Here is a 24,810-nt window from a genome sequence, read left to right on the forward strand (position 1 = left end):
GGAAATGTATTTCTTTTTATTTTTTGTCAAAAAAAATTAAAGTATAAAAATAAAAAACAAAAATTTCACTCGTTTAGTTGGTGACTTGGTATGTTACTCGAAAAAAAAAATATATATATATAGGGGCTTCACTTTAAGCCCTACCGGTAGGGCTCTCAGTGTTTCTCGACCCGTGAACAGTTTTCGGCGCGAATTTTTTTTATGACCGTATATATTGTAGCTATTTAGAGCATCCTGCAAAGTTTCAAAAAATTCTGAATAGTTTACAGTACCGAAAACTAGGTTCAAACATGTTGATTTCCACGCGCATAAAAAAAATTAGCCACGCATGCAACATGTTTAAACCAAGTTTTCAGTACTGTAACTATTCAGAATTTTCTGAAAATCGCACTGATGCTCTAAATAGCTACAATATACACGGTCATAAAAAAAAATCGCGCCGAAAACTGTTCACTGGTCGAGAAACACTGAAAGTCCTACGGTAGGGCTCTTTTTAAAGGCCGTACCAAAGAAATTTCCTATATATATATATATTACAAAAAAAAAAAAAGTTCAATGGCAGCTTTAAAAAAAAACCATAGCCATGCGGGCATTCCGTACACCCAAGGAAAAATTTCCATAGATTTTATCATAAATCTCTCTAAAATTTTACTATGTTTAGCAATTAGTCTTTAAGAATTTTTGTTGGCAGTCAAATCCATAAATTCTATAAACAGTAGCAATTAAGTCCTTATTGTTATTTTTTTCCACAAATTCTTAGTTTTTATTGTATAATATGTAAAAATATTTAGAGGTCTATAATATTTGGAAAAATGTCATAATTAACCATAGAAAAAAAAAGAATAAAAACCATAAAATTTTGCTAAAAAAATAACTAAAAGTACTTAATTCATAAAAAGAAATTATCAGAGACTGAATCATTAAACAAAGAAAAACAAGCAAAAAACATGAAACTATGAAAACGGATTCTCTTCCATTCCATTTCATTATTTTCCTCTGACTGCAAATTCTTTGCATAAATATTTATGAGCACCAAGCTAGCAGGTATGAAACAAATAGGCTGCCAAATAAACATATCAAAACAATAGATATAATTGATCTACTTTTATTTGCTTTTTTATTTTCTTAGCACAACCAATGAATCATTCATTCATTCTCTTGATAGTTTTGCTTTCAGAAGTGGCAAAAGAATAGGATCATGATCCAGTCTTAGTAAATTCTCTCTGCTGTAGATACAGGACGAAGAAAGATAACAATTACTGTAATGTTGTCTTTGCTGCCGCGCTCAGCGGCTTCAGTAGCCAGTCTCTTGGAGCACATTCCTGGCTCTTTAACTGTGTCCCTGATTATGCTTACTACCTCTGTGTTGCTCACAACATCCCATAGTCCATCACTAGCCATGACCTGTTAACAATATCATTAAATTTGAAAACACGACTGTTGAGAATAGTTTGTTTGAGTTTGTTACATCTTGATTTATCCAATATTCACTCTAGAATTCAAAAATGGTTATTAGGAAATGAAGTCCAGAATTAAGGCCGGTCATAACTATGCCTAGGGCACCCAATGATAAGGATTCCAATAAATACTATAATTTTGTGTTGGAGCTCTACTATCTCAAGATCAGCCCTGTACAAAATGCAAGGTTTTGAAAAGCGAGATCGAGAGGGAAGCGTTTTCTCTTAGTACTGCGCTGCCTCAACAATAAAAACAAATAAAATTCATAAAATATCATAAAAGTCATGAAATATTATAAAATTTAACAAACAATACATAATTCCATATCAAAGTCATAAAAATACTAGTTATAAGTCTTAAAATCATAAATGAAATTCCTTAAATCTCCAAGAAATCATCATTTTCTCGGAAGATGAGAGGATGGAGAGGGAGATTTCGTGATGGTGAGGGAGATGAGAAGAGAGGATGCTTGTTGTTTTCCCTTTGCTTTGAGGGAGATGGGAGAGGAGGGGAGTTGCTGCCCCTACTAGCTGCTGCCGTGAGTTAGAAAGAGAGCAAGAGGACTATCGTGATACAGAGATGAAGGAGAAGAGATAAAGAAACTAATTTTAGGGTTTTATTTTGTGCCTTTAATTGATGGGAATTTTAAAAAATATGGTTTTTATATGATCAATGTGCAAAAATATGGGAGTTATAGAAAATTTATTAAAGAAAAAATTAAAGTATAGAAAATACAATTAGTAGCTAACTAAAATATAGAAATGTTATATTTTTTATCATAACTATGTTTTTTTTTTTATTTTAAAGGTAATTTTATTTAATTTTTTTCAATTTTTTATTTTTCCTTCATATTTTAATTATTTTTTCAGTTATTTTTTTTTCCTTATTTTTTCTTCCATTATTTCCTTTTTCTTTTTTTTTTCTACCCGTTGACGTGATTTTTCGCCAACAATGAATTATGTAAATAGCTGGGATAGATTAGTGCTTAATGATAAACCGTAATAAGAAAAATGATACTTAAAAATGCTAGAAACGAAACATCAAGAACACTCGTTCCTTTTTACGTGGTTCGGAGGTTAAAATCCCCCTAGTCCACGAGTCTATATTATTATTGTATATCTCTCTATATTTTGACAGAGTATTTGCATTACAGAGAAAAACCCAACCCCTCCCCCTATCCAAGGTCTTGGTATTTATACAAAAACGATCCCTGGGTAAGCGTTGGGGTCATCACGTGTATACCAATTCCTCATGTGACCTATCTAGCACTGATGATGAATATTACAATTTATATTAAGGTATGGTCTAATTATTAGGTGAAACTGATCATGGGTCGTCTGGCATAATTGGACATGTGATGTCTGATCATGCACGATTATATTACGTGTCTGGGAATTCAGGAATAAACGGACATGTGATGTCTGATCACGCATGTTTACATAACGTATCCAGATTTATAAAGATCCATGGACATGGCAGATCATTAGCGTACCCCGAGCTGAGCGCAGCATCAGCTTGTGTCTCGGATGCGATGCTTCATAAGTGTTCCTAGCTCGTGCCTATTAATTTGTACTCATCAGCTCGTGCTATTTACCTGGGGAATCGCACTGTCTTTATAGAGGAAAGGTGAACTTGTGGGTCATCTATTATAGTTCTGGGCTAGACAGCTGTATTCGAGCTGTCTAAAAGACTCGTGCTGAATTTCAGGACGTACATTTGCCCCCCAAGTCTCTGCTCGTGTTCTATGACATCATTTTCTGACTTACACAATGGGGACTTTTAAACTTCTGTCGCTATTATCCATGTTTGTCCATTACTTGAGTGAACATGTGGTACGCCGCGATTGGCGTCTGTTCGGGTTTTGAGGTTTGCAATAATGGCCTGACCACCTTTTTGCCGCCGTTTTGTCTTTCGAAACATCATCCTCGGATCTTGCACTAGTTTGATCGGACGATCTACGTCGCTTTATGCCTTTTACGTATAAATAAGGTTGGCAATTTCCAAGATTCACCACCTTTCATTCAAAATCTTTCCATATCTTCTCTCTTCTGCATTTTCAACCCTTATTCTTTCTCAGAGGAAACCGAAAACCATTTGTGGCAAAAAAAAACTTCAGAAACCCAATCGCTCAGGAGTCTTCCAGGAGCTCTCCTCTGCAAAGTTTACTTCTCTCAACAGAAGAACATAATGTAAGTCTTTTGGTTTTGTCGAAATTTTTTCTTTTACTGGTTTCTGGGCTTTCTTCCCCCTTTATATATATATATATATATATATATATACCATGCCTATCCGTACTCCTCCGTAGTCCATATTAGATTATTTCCCAAATGTTTTTGGCACATAGGCTTTGACTTAGGTTTATTGAGTAGGCCTTAAAATATCCCTAGAATTGTGATGTTAATAAAACTGGGTAATTTCTGGGTAAACCTGGGCAACTTACGGGGGATTTTAGGAAATACCCACTCAGGATATAGAAGATGAAAAGTTTTTAGGGTTCGAGACTAGGTTGCTCAGGGGCTACGCTTCTTGGGTGGTTTTGCTCTAAACCGCTCCCCAAGGAGGGTAGTGGCCTGATTTTCTGACACACGGATCCCTAAACATCATGGGTCTGTTGGGAAACCTAGGCGCGTAGTGTAGGTAGCGCATGGCATCACATCGCGAGCTGAGATTACCTCAGCTCGTGCGTTAAAATCCTCAACCTTCGTGTTTCCTTGCTCTTATAACAATTCTAGGTCGCCTACTAAGTGTTCCATCGCTCTTGTTCGCAAGGCGATCTGATGGCGCCCAAGAAGAACGCTCCCAAGAAGAATGCAGCTGGCTCATCGTCCCAACAAGTCAACAAGGGAAAGGGGGTCTCTCCGGAGTCCCCTATTCCTCAATTCGGCCCCGCGGTGGAGGAGGTCACGGTCGGACCTGGTGCATTTTTCGAGGCAGAGAGAATAGCCTCCAAGATCACGACCCAAGGAAGGGTTGACAAGATAATGTTGTCACACAACATTGAGGTCGGGACTGACGTCCTCATTGCCCGACCTCCATTTGAAGGGGAGCGGAGCTGCACACCACTCCAGGATGACTTCGCGGCCTGGAGTGATGACCACGTAAAGGCAGGGGCCTTCCTCCCTCTAGATCAATATTTCGCCGATTTCCTCAATTACGTGAAGTTGGCACCGTTTTAGCTCCCCCCGAATTCGTACCGACTACTGGCGGGGTTGAAGTACCTCTTCCTGAAGCACGAGTGGAAGGTCCCCACCCCTGCGGACATTCTCTACTTCTTTTGTCTCAAAGCCAGCCCGGATCAATGAGGGCGAGGTGACGGGTTTTACTACTTGACCCGATTCCTGAACTCGCCCGCAGTCATCGAGCTGCCTAGCCATCCCAACGACTTTAAAGATCAATTCTTTATGTCGAACGGGTTTCACAACTGCGAACACTGATACTTCAACCGCCCTCGTAAGTCTTCTATCCTTTATTAGCTAGTGTAATTATTTTCATCGTTTCTAGTCTTCTCGCGTGTATATTAACTGAGTAGTATCTTCGTGCAGCCATCTCTGCGAGGACAGCCAAATCTGTGACCCTTGGGGGTCAATACGATACTCTCTCGAGGCTCCCGCCTAGTGAGAAGGATTACCGCCAGCTCGTGTCTGATGACACGATGTTGGCATGTAAGCTTATTACCGAAGGCCAGACTCTGGCCTTGAGAAGAACTCTGGCTAACTTCCCGGCTATCCGCGAGCTAGCACCCATCCCCGAAGGGGGTGCTGAAGCCGACGAGGGCGAAGAGGAAGAAGAAGACGAGGTGCCCCTCGTGCGGAAGAGGCAAGCTCCCGAGGCTGCTCGGGACCCTGATGTAGAGCGAGCTTCATTGGGGGCAGCAGTCGGCCCCTCCGGCCAAGGTAACCCATATCCCTTTAGGGACTTAGATAGGGCTGTCGCCGACCTTAGGCTAGTTAGGTTTAACCCAAACCAGCTCATACATCGCCACCCTAATGACCCCGACTGTAACATAACCCTGCTTTAGTGTGTGGATCACTTAGTGTTACGTCACGACATGGGCCATCCCAGGGGGACCGTAGTTGTAGACAATACCTTATCCTTTAGGTCGGTCTTTTTTGAAGAGTACGGAACCAACCTTAGGTCGTGGGCCTCCCTGCGCCAGGGTATCATTGCCCTTGGACTTAGGCAATACGTAGAGGAGTCCATCCCTGAGATAGAACCTGAGCCTGAACCTCCCCTAATCCAAGAAATTGTAGAATTAGGCTTTCCCTCTCCCGTAGCGGTTCCGAGGTCGGAGGTCGTGACAATAGACTCCTCCTTTAGCTCGGAGGGTAGGATCTTTTATTATATTGCATATATTTTCTTAAGTAAACTGATGACTTTGTACGCATACTAACGTACTTCCCATTCTTTTTCAAGCGAGGAGATGACACAATAAGGGTTTCCTGACATCCGCGCGATTTTCCAGGAGGGAAAATTCGGCTCGGGGCCACTTGTGAAGAAGCCCCGGCTTCCAGTGAAGAAAGTGACCCCTGCAGCAGGAACGACCTCCAAATCCCCGGCTAAGGGGAAAGGCCAGAGCTCAACAGCTCCTGCTCAAGACAAAAGGGGTCTGCCTCCACCTCCTCCCCGGTTTCAACCCACCTTTGCTCGGGATCAAGCAGCACAAGTTGATCGCCCAGCGCCCCTCGTCCCCCCCGCCTCCGTACGTATTCTGATTAATGCCCAGGACCTGGAGAAGATCCCGAACACCTTTCGGGGGACTCTCTACGAGACGGCTAACCATACGGTGGAGCATTTTTACAAGGCCAATCCAAAGGACCTGAGGGTGATCGAGGAGAGGAGCCCGGAGAATGTTATGGAGTCCGCGCTGGGGATGAACCTTACAATAAGCCAATTTTCCTTAGCTAAATATACTTTTTTTATTTTATTCCAACATGTGTCTAACTTGATTCTTTACTTTTTTGCAGGCGGTCTTGGCTCAGCACCGAAGCATAGCTCGGGCCAGGGCCAGGAATGACGAGCTTCGGGCCGAGCTTCAGGTTGCTCAGACAGCCTTGACTGCCGCCCAGACAGCCCTTTCCACTACTCAACAAGGCGAGCTGGACGCCAAGGCTGCTCGTGTAGCATCTCAAGAGGGCGAGCAAGATGCTCTGGCTGCTATCCAGGCTGAGCTCGCGGAGGAAAAAGCCAAGCGGTTAGAGGCTGAGACTGCTATCAAGGAGGAGAAGGCGGTCTCGCTAACCTCCATGGAGAGCATGCTGTACCATTGCTGGGCCTTCAACCAGGACGGCAACTTCTCATTCCTGGCCTCTGAAGTGTGGGACCCCTATCTCGAGAAGTTCAAGGCTCGGATTCAACAAGAGCAGTCCGAGACTGGGGAAGCCTCCATCGCTGGCGAGCAGGAGATCGAGGAGGTGACGTCCTCGGAGCGCCCTGGATGGGCTTAATTTTCTTTTGTCTATGTTTACCTTGTATATTATTTTTTTTTCTTTTTGTAAACACTTGCCGTTTTGGCTCGATACGAGGTTATTCTCCTCAAGACAATTTATTTATAATTCTAGTACCTACTTTTTTATCTATTCCTTGATTTTTTTCTTATGTTCATGACTTGTACATTCAAAATCTTAGGAAATAACTCTTAGGTCGAGATAGATACTTTAATTTTGGTTGTAACCAAAATTGATGTTGATTTATATCCTACTTGTTAAGTATGAGGCCTTGGACCCGGTTGTATCCGGGATTTTGAATATTCCAAACTTAGTTTTTGTTAGGTTTTATTGTTATCCCGAGCTTCTGAGGAAGCCACTGGATCTTAAATTTTGCTAACTTCCAAGTTTCGGACCTGGTTGTATCCAGGCTATTTAATTAAAACTTAGTTCGTGTTAGGTTTATCGATACCTCGCGTTTTTTTTAAAAAACACTGATTAATCAATTTTACTAACTTCCAAATTTCGGACCTGGTTGTATCCAGGATATTTTTGGATTTGGTTATATCTAGGGTTTTTGATGATTTAAAACTTAGTTCGTGCTAGATCTATTTACACCTAGCGTTTTTTAGAAAAAACACTAATTAATCAATTTCTCTAGCTTCCAAGTTTTAATCCTTCTCGGTTTATATGCCCCCCAAGTAATCCAAAAGTGAACTTTCTTGGTTGCTTTGGACAAACGCTATCATCCGAACTAACACATAGATGAAACTATATGAAAAGACAAGAAATACACAATGATTCTTTTATTTATGAAATTAAACGACTTTTATAACTAAGCCTTACATAGACGGGTGGTATGATCATTGATAATACTTCTTTAGGTGCATAGCAGTCTAGGTCCGTGAGATTGTTTCTCCATTAAGCCGAGCAAATTTGAAGGTTCCCTCATGCACGACCTCCATCATTTGATAGGGCCCTTCCCAGCTCAGACCCAAAGCACCGTCTTTGGGGTCCTTGCTTGCCAAAAAGACCCTTCGGAGTACCAAATCGCCTAAACCAAATATACACCTCCTGACCTTTGAATTAAAATAACGAGTGATGTTTTGCTAGTAATGCACAAGCTATAGCTGCGAATCCTCTCGTTTTTCATCAATTAGGTCGAGGGACGTGCTGAGCAACTCATCATTCCGCTCCTGGTTGAAGGTCTAGAGTCTGTGCGTAGCTATCTTTGTTTCGACGGGAAGGACGGCCTCACTTCTGAAAGTCAGGGAGAAAGGGGTGTGCCCCGTAGAAGTTCGGTGGGAGGTCCGGTACGCCCACAGTACCTGTGGGAGCTGCTCGGGCCAGACTCCCTTGGCCTCGTCTAACTTATTCTTAAGGCTTGCTTCGAGGGTCTTATTCACGGCCTCGACCTATCCATTGGCTTGCGGGTAGGCAAACGAAGAGAAACTTTTAATTATGCCGTGCCTTTCACAGAACTTGGTGAATAGGTTGCTATTGAACTGAGTCCCATTATCCGATACAATCTTTTTGGGCAGTCTGAATCGGCAAGCAATACTCTTGACTACAAAGTCGATGACTCTTTTTGAGGTGATTGTCGCCAGGGGCTCAGCTTCTGCCCACTTCGTGAAATAATCAATGGCCACCATCGCATTGCGAACTCCTCTTCCCGTGGGCAGAGCTCCAATTAAATTGATTCCCCATACCGCGAATGGCCATGGGGATGAGATTATTTTCAGCTCGACTGGTGAAGCTCAGGCGACTGTGGCGAACCGCTGGCACTTGTCACACTTTCGGATATAGGAGATGGAATCCTTTGATAAAGTGGACCAATAATATCTCTGCCTTAATATTTTTAAGGCCAAGTTTTTCCCCCCAGCATGATCCCCAAAGAAGCCTTCATGCAACTCCTGCAAGATAGTTTTGGCCCCCTCTGGCAGAACACATCGTAGAAGAGGCAAGGAATGGCCACGTCGGTACAGCGTCCCATCCACGATTATATACCTTGGAGCCTAATAGAGTATCCTCCTCGCGTCTTTCCGCTCATCAGGCAACTTCCCTGTTGTAAGATACTCTATTATGGGAGTCATCCAGGTCGGACTGGTGTCGATCATCTCGATCTCCATCGTGCTTTCTGCCACGCTTGGGCTTTCTAAGAATTCTACCAGTACTATGCTCAGAGTCTCGGCTTCCTTGGAGGTAGCGAGTCTCGACAGAGCATCAACGTTGGTGTTCTGCTCGCAAGGGATCTGCTCGACTAGGCCATATTCAAATTCTGATAGATCCTCCTTCACTTTGGCTAGGTAAGCCGCCATTTTGGCCCCCCGCGCTTGGTATTCCCCAGACACTTGGTTTACCACGAGCTGGGAATCGCTATAACACTGGACGACCTTGGCTTTCAGTTCCTTCACCACTCTAAGCCCGGCCAATAAGGCTTCATATTCAGCTTCGTTGTTAGATGCCTCGAACCCGAACCGTAGCGCGGAGTGGAACCGATGCCCTTCTGGAGAGTCAAAATGATCCCAACTCTGGACCCGTTTTCGTTAGATGAATCGTCCATGAAGATTCTCCACAATGCCTGTACCGACTCTCTCAAAAGCTTCTCCTGGAATCCAATGCATTCAGCCATGAAATCAGCCAGGGCTTGGCTTTTGATCGTAGTCCGTGGTATGTACAGTATTTCGAACCGGCTGAGCTCAATTGCCCATTTCAAAAGACGTCCTGATGCCTCAGGTTTTTGCAGTACCTGCCTTAAAGGTTGATCAGTCATGACGTGGATTGAATGTGATTGGAAATACGGCCTAAGCTTCCTGGAAGCCGTAATAAGGCAGAACGCCATCTTTTCCATTAAGAGATACCGTGATTCAATTCCGAGAAGTCTTTTGCTTATATAATATATTGGTTTTTGAACTCTGTCCTCTTCCCGGACCAGCACGGCATTGGCTGTATTTTCCGTAACAGCTAAATAAAGAAAAAGGGGCTCCCCCGCCGTTGGTTTAGACAATACTGGTGGCTCGGCCAAATGTGTTTTTAGATCGAGAAATGCTTGCTCGCACTCCTCAGTTCATTCAAACTTTTTATTTCCTCAGAGCAAGTTATAGAATGGCAAACATTTGTCAGTGGACTTGGAAATGAACCGATTAAGGGCTGCCACTCTTCCAGTCAGACTCTGGACATCTTTACGCGACCTGGGCGAAGGCATTTCTAGTAGCGATCTGATTTTGTCAGGGTTCGCCTCTATCCCTCTAGTATTGACTATGAATCCCAGAAATTTTCCTGATGTCACTCCGAAAGTAAACTTCTGGGGATTTAACCTCATGCTATACCTCCTTAAAATCTCAAAACATTCCTTCAGATCAGGAACATGGTTATCGACAGTTTTAGACTTAACTAGCATATCATCAACATACACTTCCATGTTTTTCCCGATATGATCAGCGAACATTCTGTTGACCAATCGCTGGTAGGTAGCCCCAGCGTTCTTCAGACCAAAGGGCATGACTTTATAGCAGTAAACATTCGTTGGAGTCATAAAGCTAGTATGTTCTTAGTCTGCGGGGTTCATCGTGATCTGGTTATATCCAGAATACGCATTCATGAAGGACATGAGCTCGTGCCTCGCAGTGGCATCCACCAACTGATCAATCCTTGGGACAAGCTTTGTTTAAGTCGGAGAAGTCGATGCAAGTCCGCCACTTTCCATTTGGCTTTGGGACCAGGACAGGATTCGCAACCCAGATCGGGTATTTCGCCTCGCGAATATACCCGCATTTTAATAGCCGAGCTACTTCTTCTTCTAGGGCCTCAACTCCGGTTGTACCCAGACGCCTCTGTTTCTAGGATTTCGCAGGCACGCTCTTATCCAAGTTCAAGGTATAAAAAAAGTTACAAATTGTATAAATATAGTTAAAAGCAAGTTTGGAGGTGTAACATCTTATAAAAAAAAAGAAAAAGATATGTCTTATTTTATTTGTTTGTTTGTTTCTTTCTTTCTATGTTAGTAATAAAGGATAATGGTAAGAGTAACATTGATTTTTGTGAGGTAATCTTTTGGGGAAGTAATTGTGAGCTCTTACTTGGTCTTAGGAAAATTAAGGTGCTTTTAAGGTGAATTGAGCCTAAAATGACTTCTTTTAACCACCCTCACCTAAGTCTTACATTACAAGCTAGATAAAGTCATTTTGATATTTGGTTTAGTGTTTGTCTATATTAGTGGAGAGTGAATTATTAAATATAACCTATGGAGGCAATAATTAGGCTTTAGGATCAAAGTCTAGTGTGCTTTGGGGGAGAATTGAGAACGTTTGGGAAGAGTTATGTATTCACTTTAGGGATAAACACTTGATTCTTGGTTTGATAGCATCATTAACATTTGAGGAATTTGGTTTAAAGCACTTACAAGAGGCATCATGTCATCACATCTTCAATAAAAGTTTGAGAGCATTTCCCTTGTTAGGCCAAATGCTAAGTAAGCATATCCTCTTTGTAGTAGTGTCTTTTCTTTTGTTTATTTGTTGTGTTGTGTTGTCTTGTAGTTAGTTGATTTTTCTTGTATTTCTTCTTTTTAGAAACATCACTCGGGACAAGTAATGAGATAAATTTAGGGGTGTGATAAATATACGTTAAGCCATATAATTGATGTAACAATCATATTATGTATTGTATTAGTTTTGGTATATTCTAGAACCTTTTGCTTCTCCACTCTTAGTGGGACATGTGTCAACTTGTACTCTTATATATAGCTCTTGTATGAGCTAATGCAATACATGAGAATATTACCGTAATCCTTTTTCTCTCCTTCTCTATTTACTGTTCCTACTTATTGTTTGTCACTATAGAATATAGAGTTATCTTTAATACTTTTAGCTTATAATTTGATTAAAAAGATGAGTGATTTGTGTCTTTGTCTTTAGAATTGAGTCATTTTCTTTTATTTGAGTTTAGGAGTTAGTTTTGGTTGTATGAGGAAAAATAAGTAAGAAAATGATAAATTTGATGAAATTGAGTGAAGTGGAAATGAGCTAATGTGATTTAAAATGATAATTTTTCGTGCAGGAATTCTTAGGATGCTGCAGCAATGCTAAATGAAGCAAGCATTTCTTGGGTCAACGCGAGAAGTTGCCACCTCAGCAGTATAAATCTATTTTTAATTAACTTGGCTTGGCCTGAAGATTAAATGAAGAGATTTGGACTTTTAATTGTGTTGGTGCATGTTTAGCAAAATGACAAAGAATGTGAGGAAAAAGGCCCACGTGGGTTTAAGGAAAAGAAAGAAAATGGGAGCCCTAAAAACATATATCAGCTTCACTTTCTTTTTTAAAAAAGAAAAACCACGTACAACAGCCATTAGCGAGAGAAATAAAGAATGAAGAAGAAAAAGAAAAAGAAAGACGAGGAAGGAGATTCAAATAGGAGGACAAGGAGAGAATCACTTAGGGACACCTATTGGGGCTTGATTTTCTCATCCTTCGCTTAGTATTTAATTTCTTTTCTTTTATTTTATTTTTCTTGAAATTGTTTGCATTTATTGTTAGTATTTGGATATTTTAATGATGAGGTAAGCTATTCATAACTATAATTGTTAATGAATCCTAATGTGTGATTTTGGAACTTTGTTAATGGTGTTAATGTGAAATTGGGTTTTATTCATTCAAGTGATTTTAATGTTATTTACTTTCTTTTGTTTGGCCATCAATTGTTAGTAAATGAGTTAATTAATAATTCTGAAAAGGTTTTAATTAATGGACATACAACTTGAATGGTGCAAGATTAATTTCTTTGAATTTAATTTGTGTTAGTAGACATATATTAATGTATTGCGTAATCTTTGTGGAATTGGTTCTTGATAAATATTCTTGAAGTTAGATTGACAGACATGTTAGTTTAATTATTTAATTGATATCATAGTAACTTCGACGGAAGCCTATGAACTAAATTAGAATTCTAGATTAATTATTCCCAGTTTGCCACAGCATTACTGTAGCATTAACATCAGATTTACATTTTATGAGGAATTAATTATTCTACCTCATCATCATTGTCTTGCTATCTCGTTCATTTGTTATTTTATTTACTTTCTTATGTATTTTTTTAAATTTAATCAAATCTTTATAACTTGTTTTGTTCCAAGTTGTTTAGTATTGATTTTTGCATATTATTTGCCAATTCAATCCCTGTGGAGACGATACTTATTCTTATCACTTTATTACTTGTTGACTGTATACACTTGCACAATTTTATTTGCTTAAATTTACGCAACACGCACCTCATGCGCCTCAATATGCATCGCCTCAGAGGCGTGCGCCTCAAGGGTGTGAGGCGTGCACCTCGCTACACATGCGAGGCGTAGACCGAGAGGCGTTTTTGGAAACTAGGCTCTCCTACAATATTTGAGTAGCTCGGCTCTCCTATATTTGAGAAGCTGACACTATAGCAATTGCTATATAAGTGCTCAAGAAGATCTCGACCATCAGACTTTGTGGGAGCAAACCACATGTCTAACCATTTGAAGTGTATAGAAATAGCAACTCATTAAATAAATGGTGCTTACCAAATATTCATCATCTGCAGACAGAATAGTCTCACTTATCTCAGGCTCTGCAGTCACTGCAGGCTTTAAATCATCATCACCAATTGAACGAGTAACCTATTCAGCAAGAGAAAGAAAACAAATTTATTAAAAAGCTTAGTTTGCCCATTAAAGATACACTAATATGGAATTTTGATAACAAATTGCGAGTCCTTTTATATATATATATATATATATGTTTTATATAAAAAGTGTGTAAATAATGAAAATTTTTAGTTTTAACGGTTTGTTTTGTTAACTTTAACAGAATATTCTAAATATTTAACATAATATACTTTTAAAACTGACTAAAAAAATATATTTATTAATTATATTAATATAAATTCATATATTATAAAATATCATTATTATGTTAATATTTAATATAAAACTACATATATAATAGTTATATTAATACAAATTCAAATTCAAATGTTATAAAATATCATTATTATAATAATTTATAATACAAGACTAGATATTTACTAATTATATCAATATAAATTTAAATATTATAAAATATTATTATGATAATAATATATATAAAATATCATTATTATAATAATATTTAATATAAGACTACATATATAATAATTATATTAATATAAATTTAAATTTAAATTCAAATGTTATAAAATATCATTATTGTAATAATATATAATACTCGACTAGATATTTAATAATTATGTTAATATAAATTTAAATGTTATAAAATATTAGTATGATAATCCTAATTTTTTACTAATTATGTTAATATGAATTCAAATATTATAAAATATTATTATTATAATAATACTTAATACAAGACTAGATATTTAATATTTATATCAACATAAATTTAAATATTAGAAAATATCATTATAATAATAATATATAATACATAATCTTAATTTTTATTAAAAAATAATCATTTATGTTTAAAAGGTTATCATATTATATATATATAATAAAAAAATCATAAATAGTGTTTTGATTTAATATTTTATTTAATATGTTTATATCATTTTTTTATATATAATATTATTTATTCATTTGAAATTTATATGAAAATGATACAAATTTAATAAATATAACTAATAAATTCTATAAATAAAACTACGCACATTGCTTGTATCTAATATATATATATATATATTTGAATAATTGAAGTTGAGAAACACAGAGAGAACAATAGCTAATAAGCATTATAATCTGTTGATATACATAAAGTAGCTAATACAACGAAAGAATCATTCATTGCTGTTAGTTAATTCTGTTACATCAGTTGAGTCATTAGTTGCCTCAACAATTGACTACAACCGTATTTGTAGAGTTTTTATGTTTGCCAAGTTAGAAAAAAGTATAAAAAAAATTGGATAACTACTCACTTGTGTTAAAAGGAAATTTTGTTGGCCAAGAAATATAAAGATTATGGTAGTCATATTTTGTCAGAGGAGATGAGAGGTATGAAGAGATAAATTGACAAAAGAGACTCAAGCAAAGTTTATCATTAATCACCACATGATTTTTTTTAAAACAGTATCCTGAAAATGACCTCAAAGTTAGGAGAAAAAAAATCATATATACACACGCGCACACATCAATTAGCAGTATACTGATAACTTTCAAATTTTAAAACATGGGTTCCTAGAAAATATGATAAAACATTGCACAGAGATCATATAAGATAAAGGGAAAGACCTGGAGCGCGGCAGCACCAACCCGCCATGTATCAACTTGCCATTTGACTTGCCCTCCTGCTTTAACAACTCGCTCTCTCTCCTCAGGACAACTTGCTACATGATCCTGATTTGTGTATGCATGTGTGTGTTTTTCCAGGACATTTTAGAATTTATGAATTTATAATAAACAAAAAGAGGAAAACAAATGACAAACAGGAACAGGAATAAGTCCACACTCACCCTGCTTAGATTGATTGGGTGGCCAGATCGACACAAGATTGTTCTGCAATCACCAGCATTGGCAACAAAAAGCTTGTTCCTAACTATAAGAGCAGCAACTGCAGTGCAACCAGGATGCCAGTCTTTCTGACTTGCTCTTTTCGATTTACAATAAGAATCTAGTTCGTTTCTAAATGCCAAATCAGCATTCACAAATGCTTCTTTCAATGCATCAGCAGGACTGCATGCCATACATGAAAATATTTTATTACAAATAGGCATGTATTTGCATACGTACATAGTCAAGTAGGGAAGAGCTGAAAATGAAATCCCCAGAAGGTAACCTGCTGCTTATGGAACCTAAAGATTGCAGGAATCCCGGCAAAGCTCGTACTGCGAACTCAGCAGCTGCTGCACCTGCATGTTTCATAGCCATATTCATTGATTCTTACCAAAAACAGAAAATAGAACAGAAGCATAGTTGAAAATTGAACAAGAAATATGCTCTCTGATTCTAAAAGAATATTCTTGAGATACTAATAAATGTTTCTCTTCAAAACTTCCAGTCACAAATTTGAATGATTATTAGAGGAACAAGATGGGTAAAATAGCCCGACATTTGTAGCACTATTAGCAAGAACATTTTACAGCAGTCAAACCTTAAAGAACAAAATATTTCAGGACATTGGCCTACAAAAAAATAATACCTCCATAATAAATAAGAATTGCACTGATATGTTACTATACTAATTCATAATTAGAAGAGTTGCACTGATAAATTATTAGTTTGTCATTTCTTAAAATAAAAGGTATAAAAAAAATAACCATTAATGGTGGTATGAAATAATTTCAGTATCACAAAAAACAGTTTTACCTCTATGACCATCGAAGATACCAAAAACATGAATCTCTGGTTCATTGCACATATGGGGCATAAGAAAATGTGTGTCCTCCATACTCTCCCTTCTCCCACATGTAGCAAAGGAACCCCATGAGAGTACTGGATGGTACGCCACTGAGTTATCTAAAGAATCCAGCCAAATCGTCCTGCTAGAATCAACTTCAGAAGCAGCTCTTTTAGAGAAGTGTTCACCCTGAGTAGTCCAGTTAATATCCTCTTGAAAATATTGGACCTTGCTGATACCATAGGTAGTCTGATCACCAACAGAAGTAGGAAAGCTTCCAAGAACTACTGGTTCCTGTGTTCTCTCTCTGTGTTCCAAAATTGAACCAAGTTCAGCAACTATATCATCGAAAGAAGGTCTGTTTTGAGGTTTCGCATCCCAACATCTTTGTATCAAGGACAACAAACTGGATGGCACACCCGACTCAGGACCAGCAAGAATTGGTCGAAGACCATCAGAAACTACAGCTGCAGTAAGTTGCTGCTCAGTATAGTTCATCTCCAGTATGGTGTGTGCCTGCCAGAAGTACATCGGTAGTGTGAAATGCCATCAAGTGTCTCAAATTGAAAGTTGAAAAATTAAACCATCAAGGTAAGCTCAATAGCACATAGTAGTTAAAATACATAATGACTAGAGATAGAGAAATCTTTGACGTTTTGCAAGATACAGTCACATTCAGCAGGACAGTTACATAGAAATCCAAGGCACTCTAGCAGCCTAGTCCATATGATATATCAAATGAATTAATTAAAAGAACAGAGCTAGCAAGATGGAAAAAGACTAAGTATTCTTAGCAGAAAAAAGTCAATCAAATCACTGTTTGAATGGTCAATGGGATAGAAAACAAGGAATTCTATACCTTCAGATGTTTTCAAACATGCATGAAGCTATGGCATAAAACTAAACGTGAGGCTATAAAATAAAGTTTGAATAGTAGTTAAAATACATAATGACTAGAGATAGAGAAATCTTTGACGTTTTGCAAGATACAGTCACATTCAGCAGGACAGTTACTTAGAAATCCAAGGCACTCTAGCAGCCTAGTCCATATGATATATCAAATGAATTAATTAAAAGAGCAGAGCTAGCAAGATGGAAAAAGACTAAGTATTCTTAGCAGAAAACAGTCAATCAAATCACACTTTGAATGGTCAATGGGATAGAAAGCAAGAAATTCCATACCTTCAGATGTTTTCAAACATGCATGAAGATATGGCATAAAATTAAACGTGAGGCTATAAAATAAACTTTGAATAGATGCATTCAGAAGCTCCTGCTAACATTTAAACATCTGGAGAGCTACAAACATGTACAGATTATCGTCTAAGAAACTTTTCCAGCAAATACACAAGTGACAAGTCTAAAATTTAAAATTCCAACTTTTTTCCTTTATGAGACAGGCATCAAAAGGCTTATTTATGTTACAAAATAGAGTATAATGCAACATAAACTACTCAAAAGAATATTACAAATTGAACTTCGCATTAATTTCATAGTCCACAAAAAAGTCATCACATCAGACCACTAGCCTTAAGCTTATCTATGAGATGCTGAAACATTGATTCCAAATACAACAGAAAACCAAGAAATCGTATTAGATGATGAACATTTCTTTTGTAATAAACTAAAGCCTATCTCTTATGCATAAAACTTGAAAAACATTCTCACTTCATGAGAATAATACAACAATGTGCCATCCAAACAATTTATGCTATATATCAGTATTTGTATTCCCTGACAGAAACTAAACTAAATTCAATTAGAAGGCTAACCTGTGCTTCTGCACGAAGATCTGTATAAGGAACAACACCAGTCATGAGCTCACTGCAAAATGATTAGACAGAAATACAGCTAGTAAGGTAAATAAAACTTAAAACAATAATGATAAGAGCAAAAACAATTCAACAAAGATTTTAAACAAAATTGGACTACATGAGAACGTAACTCTGAACAAAAGCATAAAAATCTATAAGATTTAAAATAAGGACATGATCACGTACATTCCTCCCGGCTATGCCTAGTTGATATACCAAATTTAAGTATACACAATTAACAAAATGCACATTTATTTTCTACTGTGCACCAATGCAAAGAAATAATACCACTTAATATTTTCAAACCAAATGCATGGGCAAAATTTTAATCAAAGGAAACACTACATACACTAACTCACTCTTTTCAAATATAAGCAAAATTAAACATAATAAGCTGATGCCTATTGCCTTTTCTCTATAATCCCAATTCTATGACAGAGAAACAGTAGCACTTATTCATGTGACTTTACAGTATAGCTCACCATACCACACGGCTAAAGTGTCCAAATTCAAAATTTGATGTGCGTCACCACAAATTCACATTAAAGAAGCCTGATATGCACTGTCAAAATGTTTTATCGTTCCTAAAACATGGACTAAATTTTAACAAACAGCCGAAACATTTGGCACACTTCTAGAATACAGTTGCATTCATACAGAAGTAAAAATTGTCTGAAAAAGAGAGTGTGGCAGTCTGCTAGAAAAAGCAAACTGTCATAAATAAGTTCTTACTTGATTGTTATACCAAAACTGTAGACGTCGGATTCTTCTGTCTGTACTTCCTTCTTTAATATTTCAGGAGCCATGTAAATTAATGTACCAACCATATTTTTCTTGTGAAAACCACCAGTGGGCTTTCCGAATGATCTCCAATTCTCAACAGAAACTTTTTTTAAAACACTCTTGTGCTCTGCTAAACCAAAATCTGCTAGGTGTGGATTAAGATCTTTATCCAACTACATCATAAGCACAAACATTTTTTTCAGTTACAAATGTAAAACTGAGGCTGAATAACAAAATCCAACTCATATGAAAATGAGAAACTAATGGTAGACATTTACAAGAATGTTTGCTGGTTTCACATCCCTATGTAAAATCCCGAGGTTATGCAGATATTGCAATGACTTGGCTGAAAGAAATGAAGAAGTTGGAAATGTAAGACCGTGTAAAAATCACCTAACTAAACCTTCATCAGAAATTTAACCAATAACAAAATAAATATAAAGAAATTACATATGACAAATTAAGCTTTTTCCTGCTAATAAACTCAAAGACACACCAGTGTTCTCCATGTTCAACTACATCAAGCTGTCATAGTATCCATTTTGTTATCATTCCAAATGTTTACATTTCACAAATGCCACTCAAATGAGTGAATAACTGTTGCATAGGCTTGAGTGAATAACTGTGAAATTTATAGACAAGGAATATCTAAAAATAAAGAAATTTGCAAAATTAAGGCCATAATACCTAAGTGAATAGCGATCATGAGGACTTGATCGATACTTGGAGTCCATTCCTCGACGTGCAACTTATCCGCAAGATTTGGGGACTCATAAAACTCAAAGAAAAACATGTAGTTGGGTGGCTTAGCATGTGCAGCAATCAGTTTGGCTAGCCCACAATGATCTAGCTTGCTTAACAAACAATCAAGAATCAAACAAACTCAACACTTTCAATCCCTACACAGATATGTACATCGCTATGTATATATTATAAGAGTATCACATCTAATAAATATGAAAATTATTAAAACACTTATAAGACCGTACATTACTCCACTCATTGTTAATTAGTTTTGAGTCAGAACTAATGGATTTTAACATAGCTCAAACGAGCATCCAGTTTAAAAACAATAGCTCTCCAAAAGAGTTGCTAGAGACCCAATTTAAGATTAGTGCTCGAAAAGATCCACTATCTTCGCATATACGAGTGTTCTAATCATTGCTAATAAATTTTGAGTTCCCATGAATCTTAATATACATAAACATACCTGATTTTGATACAATTTAGGCATAAAAATACATACCATAACAATTGCAACTCCTTGTGGAACTTATCAATATCTTCAGAAGTTGACAAGACGGGTTTCTTCACGGCAACTCTCTTTCCATACAAAGTAGCTTCATACACAACACTTTCAGCCCCTACTCACATCGCAGAAAGAAAAAAAAGACTATAAACAATGACAGACGGCATAAATTTACAATAAATAGTTGAAAAAAAAATAGAAGAGCATAGAACGAAGGTACGTACCTCGAGCAATGGGGGAAACGAGAGCATAAGAGGAAGGTGGAAGATGAAGAGGAATGGAGTTGCTCTTACAGCATCCCCTTATGCACGCGTTCGGTTCAACAATTTCAAGCCCCATTTCTCTCTTTCACTCTCCTTCTCTTTCTCTTTCTCTTTCTCTTTCTCTTTCTCTCTCTAGTTTTGCAGACTGTTTGAGAAAGAAGAAGAAAAAGAGTAGTTGGAAATTTCGAGCTCGGAACACATCAGGCAATTTGGACCGTACGTAGTATTGTTGGTATCTTCCCTTTTATTCATTCAATTTTTTTAAGTATAATAATAATATTTTTGTATCATTATATTTTTTTGAAAGGTAGGGAAATTTTTATTAATAGGTAAATGAGATATAATCAATTACACGAAAATAACGCTCATAGAGCATGATCTATAATAATTCATGTCGTTTACAATAAAATGGAAGAAAACTCTAACAATTACCTCAACTAAAGATCTAATAAGTCATCAGCTATCGAGCATCAAAAGAGTAAGAGGTAAACTAGATTTTCAAACAAAATGAGCATATAACATATTTATTCTACAAATGACAATCAGCCAAAAGTCTTTTAATAAAAATTGAGAAAAAACAAACTCATTATTCAAACAAGAAATAAGGGCTATAAAGCAACGACCAACTATGCTCATGAAACTCGACTCTAAAGGACGGTAAATCACGAAGCACGAGGTCAATAAGGATAGACATCGAGGTCTCCCCCGGATCTGAAGGCGAAAGGAAGCATGATCGAGGTCCCTACATAAGCAAACTGAACAATTCAGTATAAACCCAACCATCCAATAGGAGTCAAAGTTATCACGCTTCGCCATACTAACTAAAACCCCCACTAATCTAGTAGGGTAGTGGAGAAACTCCACCTTTATTCTAGAAATGAAAAAAAAAAAGAGAACAAATACATTAGAACACAAACAGAGCGAACCCCCAATGAAATTGTAATGCCATACTTCCTTAGAGTCATTACTAAGTGAGTTTAAAAACGTGTCATTAACTCGCTAATCGAGGTTTTAAGTTAAAAGTGTGGCTAAACTGTAGTAAAAATTGGTTTAAAGGCATCTGATATAAAAATGTAGTCATTCATTGAAAACATAAAGAGTTAAACGTTTGGAATCCCAAAATACTGTTTAGAAAATACTTTACATCTCAAAATACGTTTAAGGTCGACTTAGGTGACAAATCTATACCATTACATCACATCTTTCCAAAATGACCCTGGCCGTGGCAGCCAGGTAGGCCGAACATGTACTCGTCGCTCCACGCTCTCCATACTCATGGTTGGTCGACCTTTCCTTTGCCCTTACCTGCACCATAGAGCACCCGTGAGTTGAAGCCCAGCAAGAAAACTCAACACAAAATAGATAACATACGCATATCTATCAACTTCATATAACAAAGCAGCCATGTCGTCCCAGGTGCTTTACCAGGCCCTGGGTTCGCGGTCTTCACCGAGAGGATGGCTTCCGCATCCTAGGTGGGTCTCACCCTAACGACTTGCACTCCACGTGCTCAACGCCGTTCCCGACCCTTTGCCATGCTCGACTTTCTGCCGTTCTCGACCTTCGTCGTTCTCGGCCTTCATCGTTCATTCACAAATATGCATTACACATCATAAAAATCAACTTATATTTAAACATATACTAAACATACACAATAGGGCTACGCCTTGCAATTCAATTGATAGGGTCGTGCCCTGCAATACAAGCAATAGGGCCTCGCCCTGCTCTACGAGTACAACAGTTCTCTTACCTGTGTCCCAAGCTATCTGAGCACTGCGATCACGAGCACAGTCCTCTAACCCGAGCCTTGATGAAATCCTAGTCACAACGCATGAATAATAATCAACCATCATGGTCTAATCCATTAACTAACCTCAGAATATAAATCTAGCCTCTGGGACCTTGGATTCTACCAAACTGGGAAGTAGAAACCTTCTCGAGCCTTAGCATTTGAGTTCCCGAGCTAAAAACCCTAAAAAAGCCAAAATTCAGCATTTGCACCGTGGCCCAGCCCCCCTTAAGGGCCACGGTGCGCCCCAAGTCAAAGGAAAAATGCCTCTCTATTGAGAGACACGGGCTGCGACGCCCAAACTTCGCGACGACCGGGCAATTTTTCCCGAAGTCCCCTGGCCTATAAACTCAAGCGGGCCGCGACGCTGAAGAACAGGGCCGCAACTCAAGCTCGAAACCCAGAGATTCCCCTGCGTTTTCTCGAGCCAATTCCTCTGAAAATCAACCCAAATCAATACCTAAACCCAATATCCTTATGCTCACAATCTAAATATCTTAACCACCCCATAAACAACCCTAAGACTTCTCCAAATAACCAAAAAGCAAAACACAATTCAGCTCACATGCATATCACATCCCAACAAAATTCAATAGAGTGAGTTGAGTTTAAAAGCTTACCCTTGAACTTAACTAAGCCTCTGAACTAATTCCCAGATTTCCAAGCTGCTAGCCTCCTAAATTCCAGCCTTGAACCCCTGAATTTATGGCCTAAAATCCTTCAAAAACCAAACACCATAGAGAGAGAAGGTGAGTCGAAGGAGAGAGAGAGAGAGTTGAGAGTTCTTTTGATTATTTCCTTCCTTTCCTTCTGTTTCATCTAAGTCTTTCTAGAGTCTCAGCTCCTAAACCGAGTATATCCTCTTGCCAAAAGGTCTAAATTGCCCCTTAAGTTAATCTAAGTCCTCAAGTACCACCAAGGGTAATTTAGTCATTTGCCAAATCCCGTTAAGTCCCCGAGTATTCCTATAAATCCCATTTAATCCCAACATGTCCAAATCATTACTAAATTACTACCCATTACTCAATAAATCTCAAACACATATTACGTTCCCAAAATACCCCTAGGCTCCTCCCGAGTTGGGTATTTTACCCCGTTATGACTTTCTAGCTAATCAGCTCCCTAGGACTGTCTCGGATCGTGCATCACAAATATATTACCACTCACATGTGGTATCAATCACAATATACACAAATAATGCATTTATGCCCTCAACGAGCTAAAATTACAAATATGCCCCTACTAGCCAAATGGGGCCCACATGCATATTTAATCCACCTAAACATGCATTTCTAATCACATAATTATCGAATTCACATATTAACATAATTAAATCAATTATTGTCCTCCGGGCACGCTAATCAAGGCCCTAAGCCTTATTAGAAAATTTGGGATGCTACAGAAACCAAACACCAGCCCTTGCCTGAGGTCTTCAACGCTTCCGGTGACAACCACGACCCCTGGATTTTTTTCTCCCAGACGATCCTCCCACCCCGACCAACCAAGCCCGAACCAAGCACCCACCCTTCTCGGATGTATGATAATAATATTTTTTATTGTTATAAAACTATTAAGAATACTGAAATATAAAGTATAAAGAAAAGAAATAAACAGAGTAATACAGAGATGTAAAGAAAGAGTGAAACTCTTGTGGCTTATTTCAATAGGAATGGACCCCTATTTATACATAGAGATATGATCTAGGAAAATCAAGTAACTAACATAAATACAATAGAGAATTAATGATAATATTTAACTTTGGATAATGTGGTGATCCTCCATTATTTTGATATTTGACTAAAGGGATTCTCCATTATTATGGACATCCACATATATATATAATATTTATAATACTCCCTTGGATGTCCATAAAAATTGTCTCATTAAAAACGTTGCTAGAAAAACCAAGTGAGACGAAAACTCGGTCAAGGGAAAAAGAGTGTAGTGTGTATTTACTCCCTCTCACTTTGACGTTCATGGAGATCTTTTAAATAAGCACATTCTGATCTTAAGTACCATCTTCTAGAATGTTGATGTTGGTAATGACTTTATGAATAAGTTTGCAAAATTATCACTTGATCAAACTTGATGAACATCAATATCACCATTTTTTTTAAGATCACATGTGAAGAAGAACTTCGGTGAAATGTATTCAGTTTTTTTATCCTTTAATGTATTATCATTTTAGCTGAGCAATGCATGCATCATTATCTTCATAGAGAATTGTTGGTACTTCTTTATCGATTGATAATCCACATGTTCCTCTAATATGTTGTTTCGTTGATCTCGGTCACACATTCTCCACTTGCCTCATGAATTGCAAGTATCTCAGCATGATTTAAAGTTGCCTCGTTAAAAACCTTGTCAAGAAAACTAAGTGGGGAAAAATCTGAACTAAGGGAAAAAGAGTGCAACACATTATATCTCTCAATCATGCAAATATCCATGATAACTTTGGTGATCAGATATCCCATATGATTTTCATTGTAACTATAAATTATCACTTTTAAATATCACCATAAATTATCCATGACCACATATTTACTATAACTCTTCTAGAGCATGTATGTCGAATGGGACAATAATATTTATCCAACATAGATCATTCATGTATATATAACATTGTTCATTATCATGTCATATAAACAATGTTATAAATATGCATCATATTATAT

At 37.6% G+C, this 24,810-nt stretch overlaps 1 protein-coding gene across 2 annotated transcripts; it reads right to left on the minus strand.

Moving 5' to 3' along the window:
• Positions 1-954: 954 nt before the first annotated feature.
• LOC133802646 (protein kinase and PP2C-like domain-containing protein) lies at positions 955-20,555 on the minus strand. 2 transcript variants are annotated; one of them, XR_009877411.1, is made up of 13 exons: positions 20,308-20,555; positions 20,081-20,198; positions 19,522-19,688; positions 19,113-19,180; positions 18,784-19,007; positions 18,010-18,061; positions 16,207-16,753; positions 15,677-15,749; positions 15,354-15,573; positions 15,133-15,237; positions 13,435-13,530; positions 13,150-13,311; positions 1,163-1,404 (listed from the first exon to the last, which is right to left on the minus strand). XR_009877411.1 is itself a non-coding variant. In XM_062240999.1 (12 exons), exons 1-12 carry the CDS (start codon positions 20,420-20,422, stop codon positions 1,210-1,212), a joined length of 1,980 nt encoding a protein of 659 aa, XP_062096983.1. In that variant the 5' UTR covers positions 20,423-20,555; the 3' UTR covers positions 955-1,209. The 2 variants fall into 2 exon arrangements, 1 of the variants encoding a protein (XP_062096983.1); XM_062240999.1 differs by lacking the exon at positions 13,150-13,311 and having other exon boundaries at positions 955-1,404.
• Positions 20,556-24,810: the final 4,255 nt, after the last annotated feature.

The sequence above is a fragment of the Humulus lupulus genome, chromosome 9 (assembly GCF_963169125.1).
Source record: "Humulus lupulus chromosome 9, drHumLupu1.1, whole genome shotgun sequence".
NCBI lineage: Eukaryota > Viridiplantae > Streptophyta > Magnoliopsida > Rosales > Cannabaceae > Humulus > Humulus lupulus.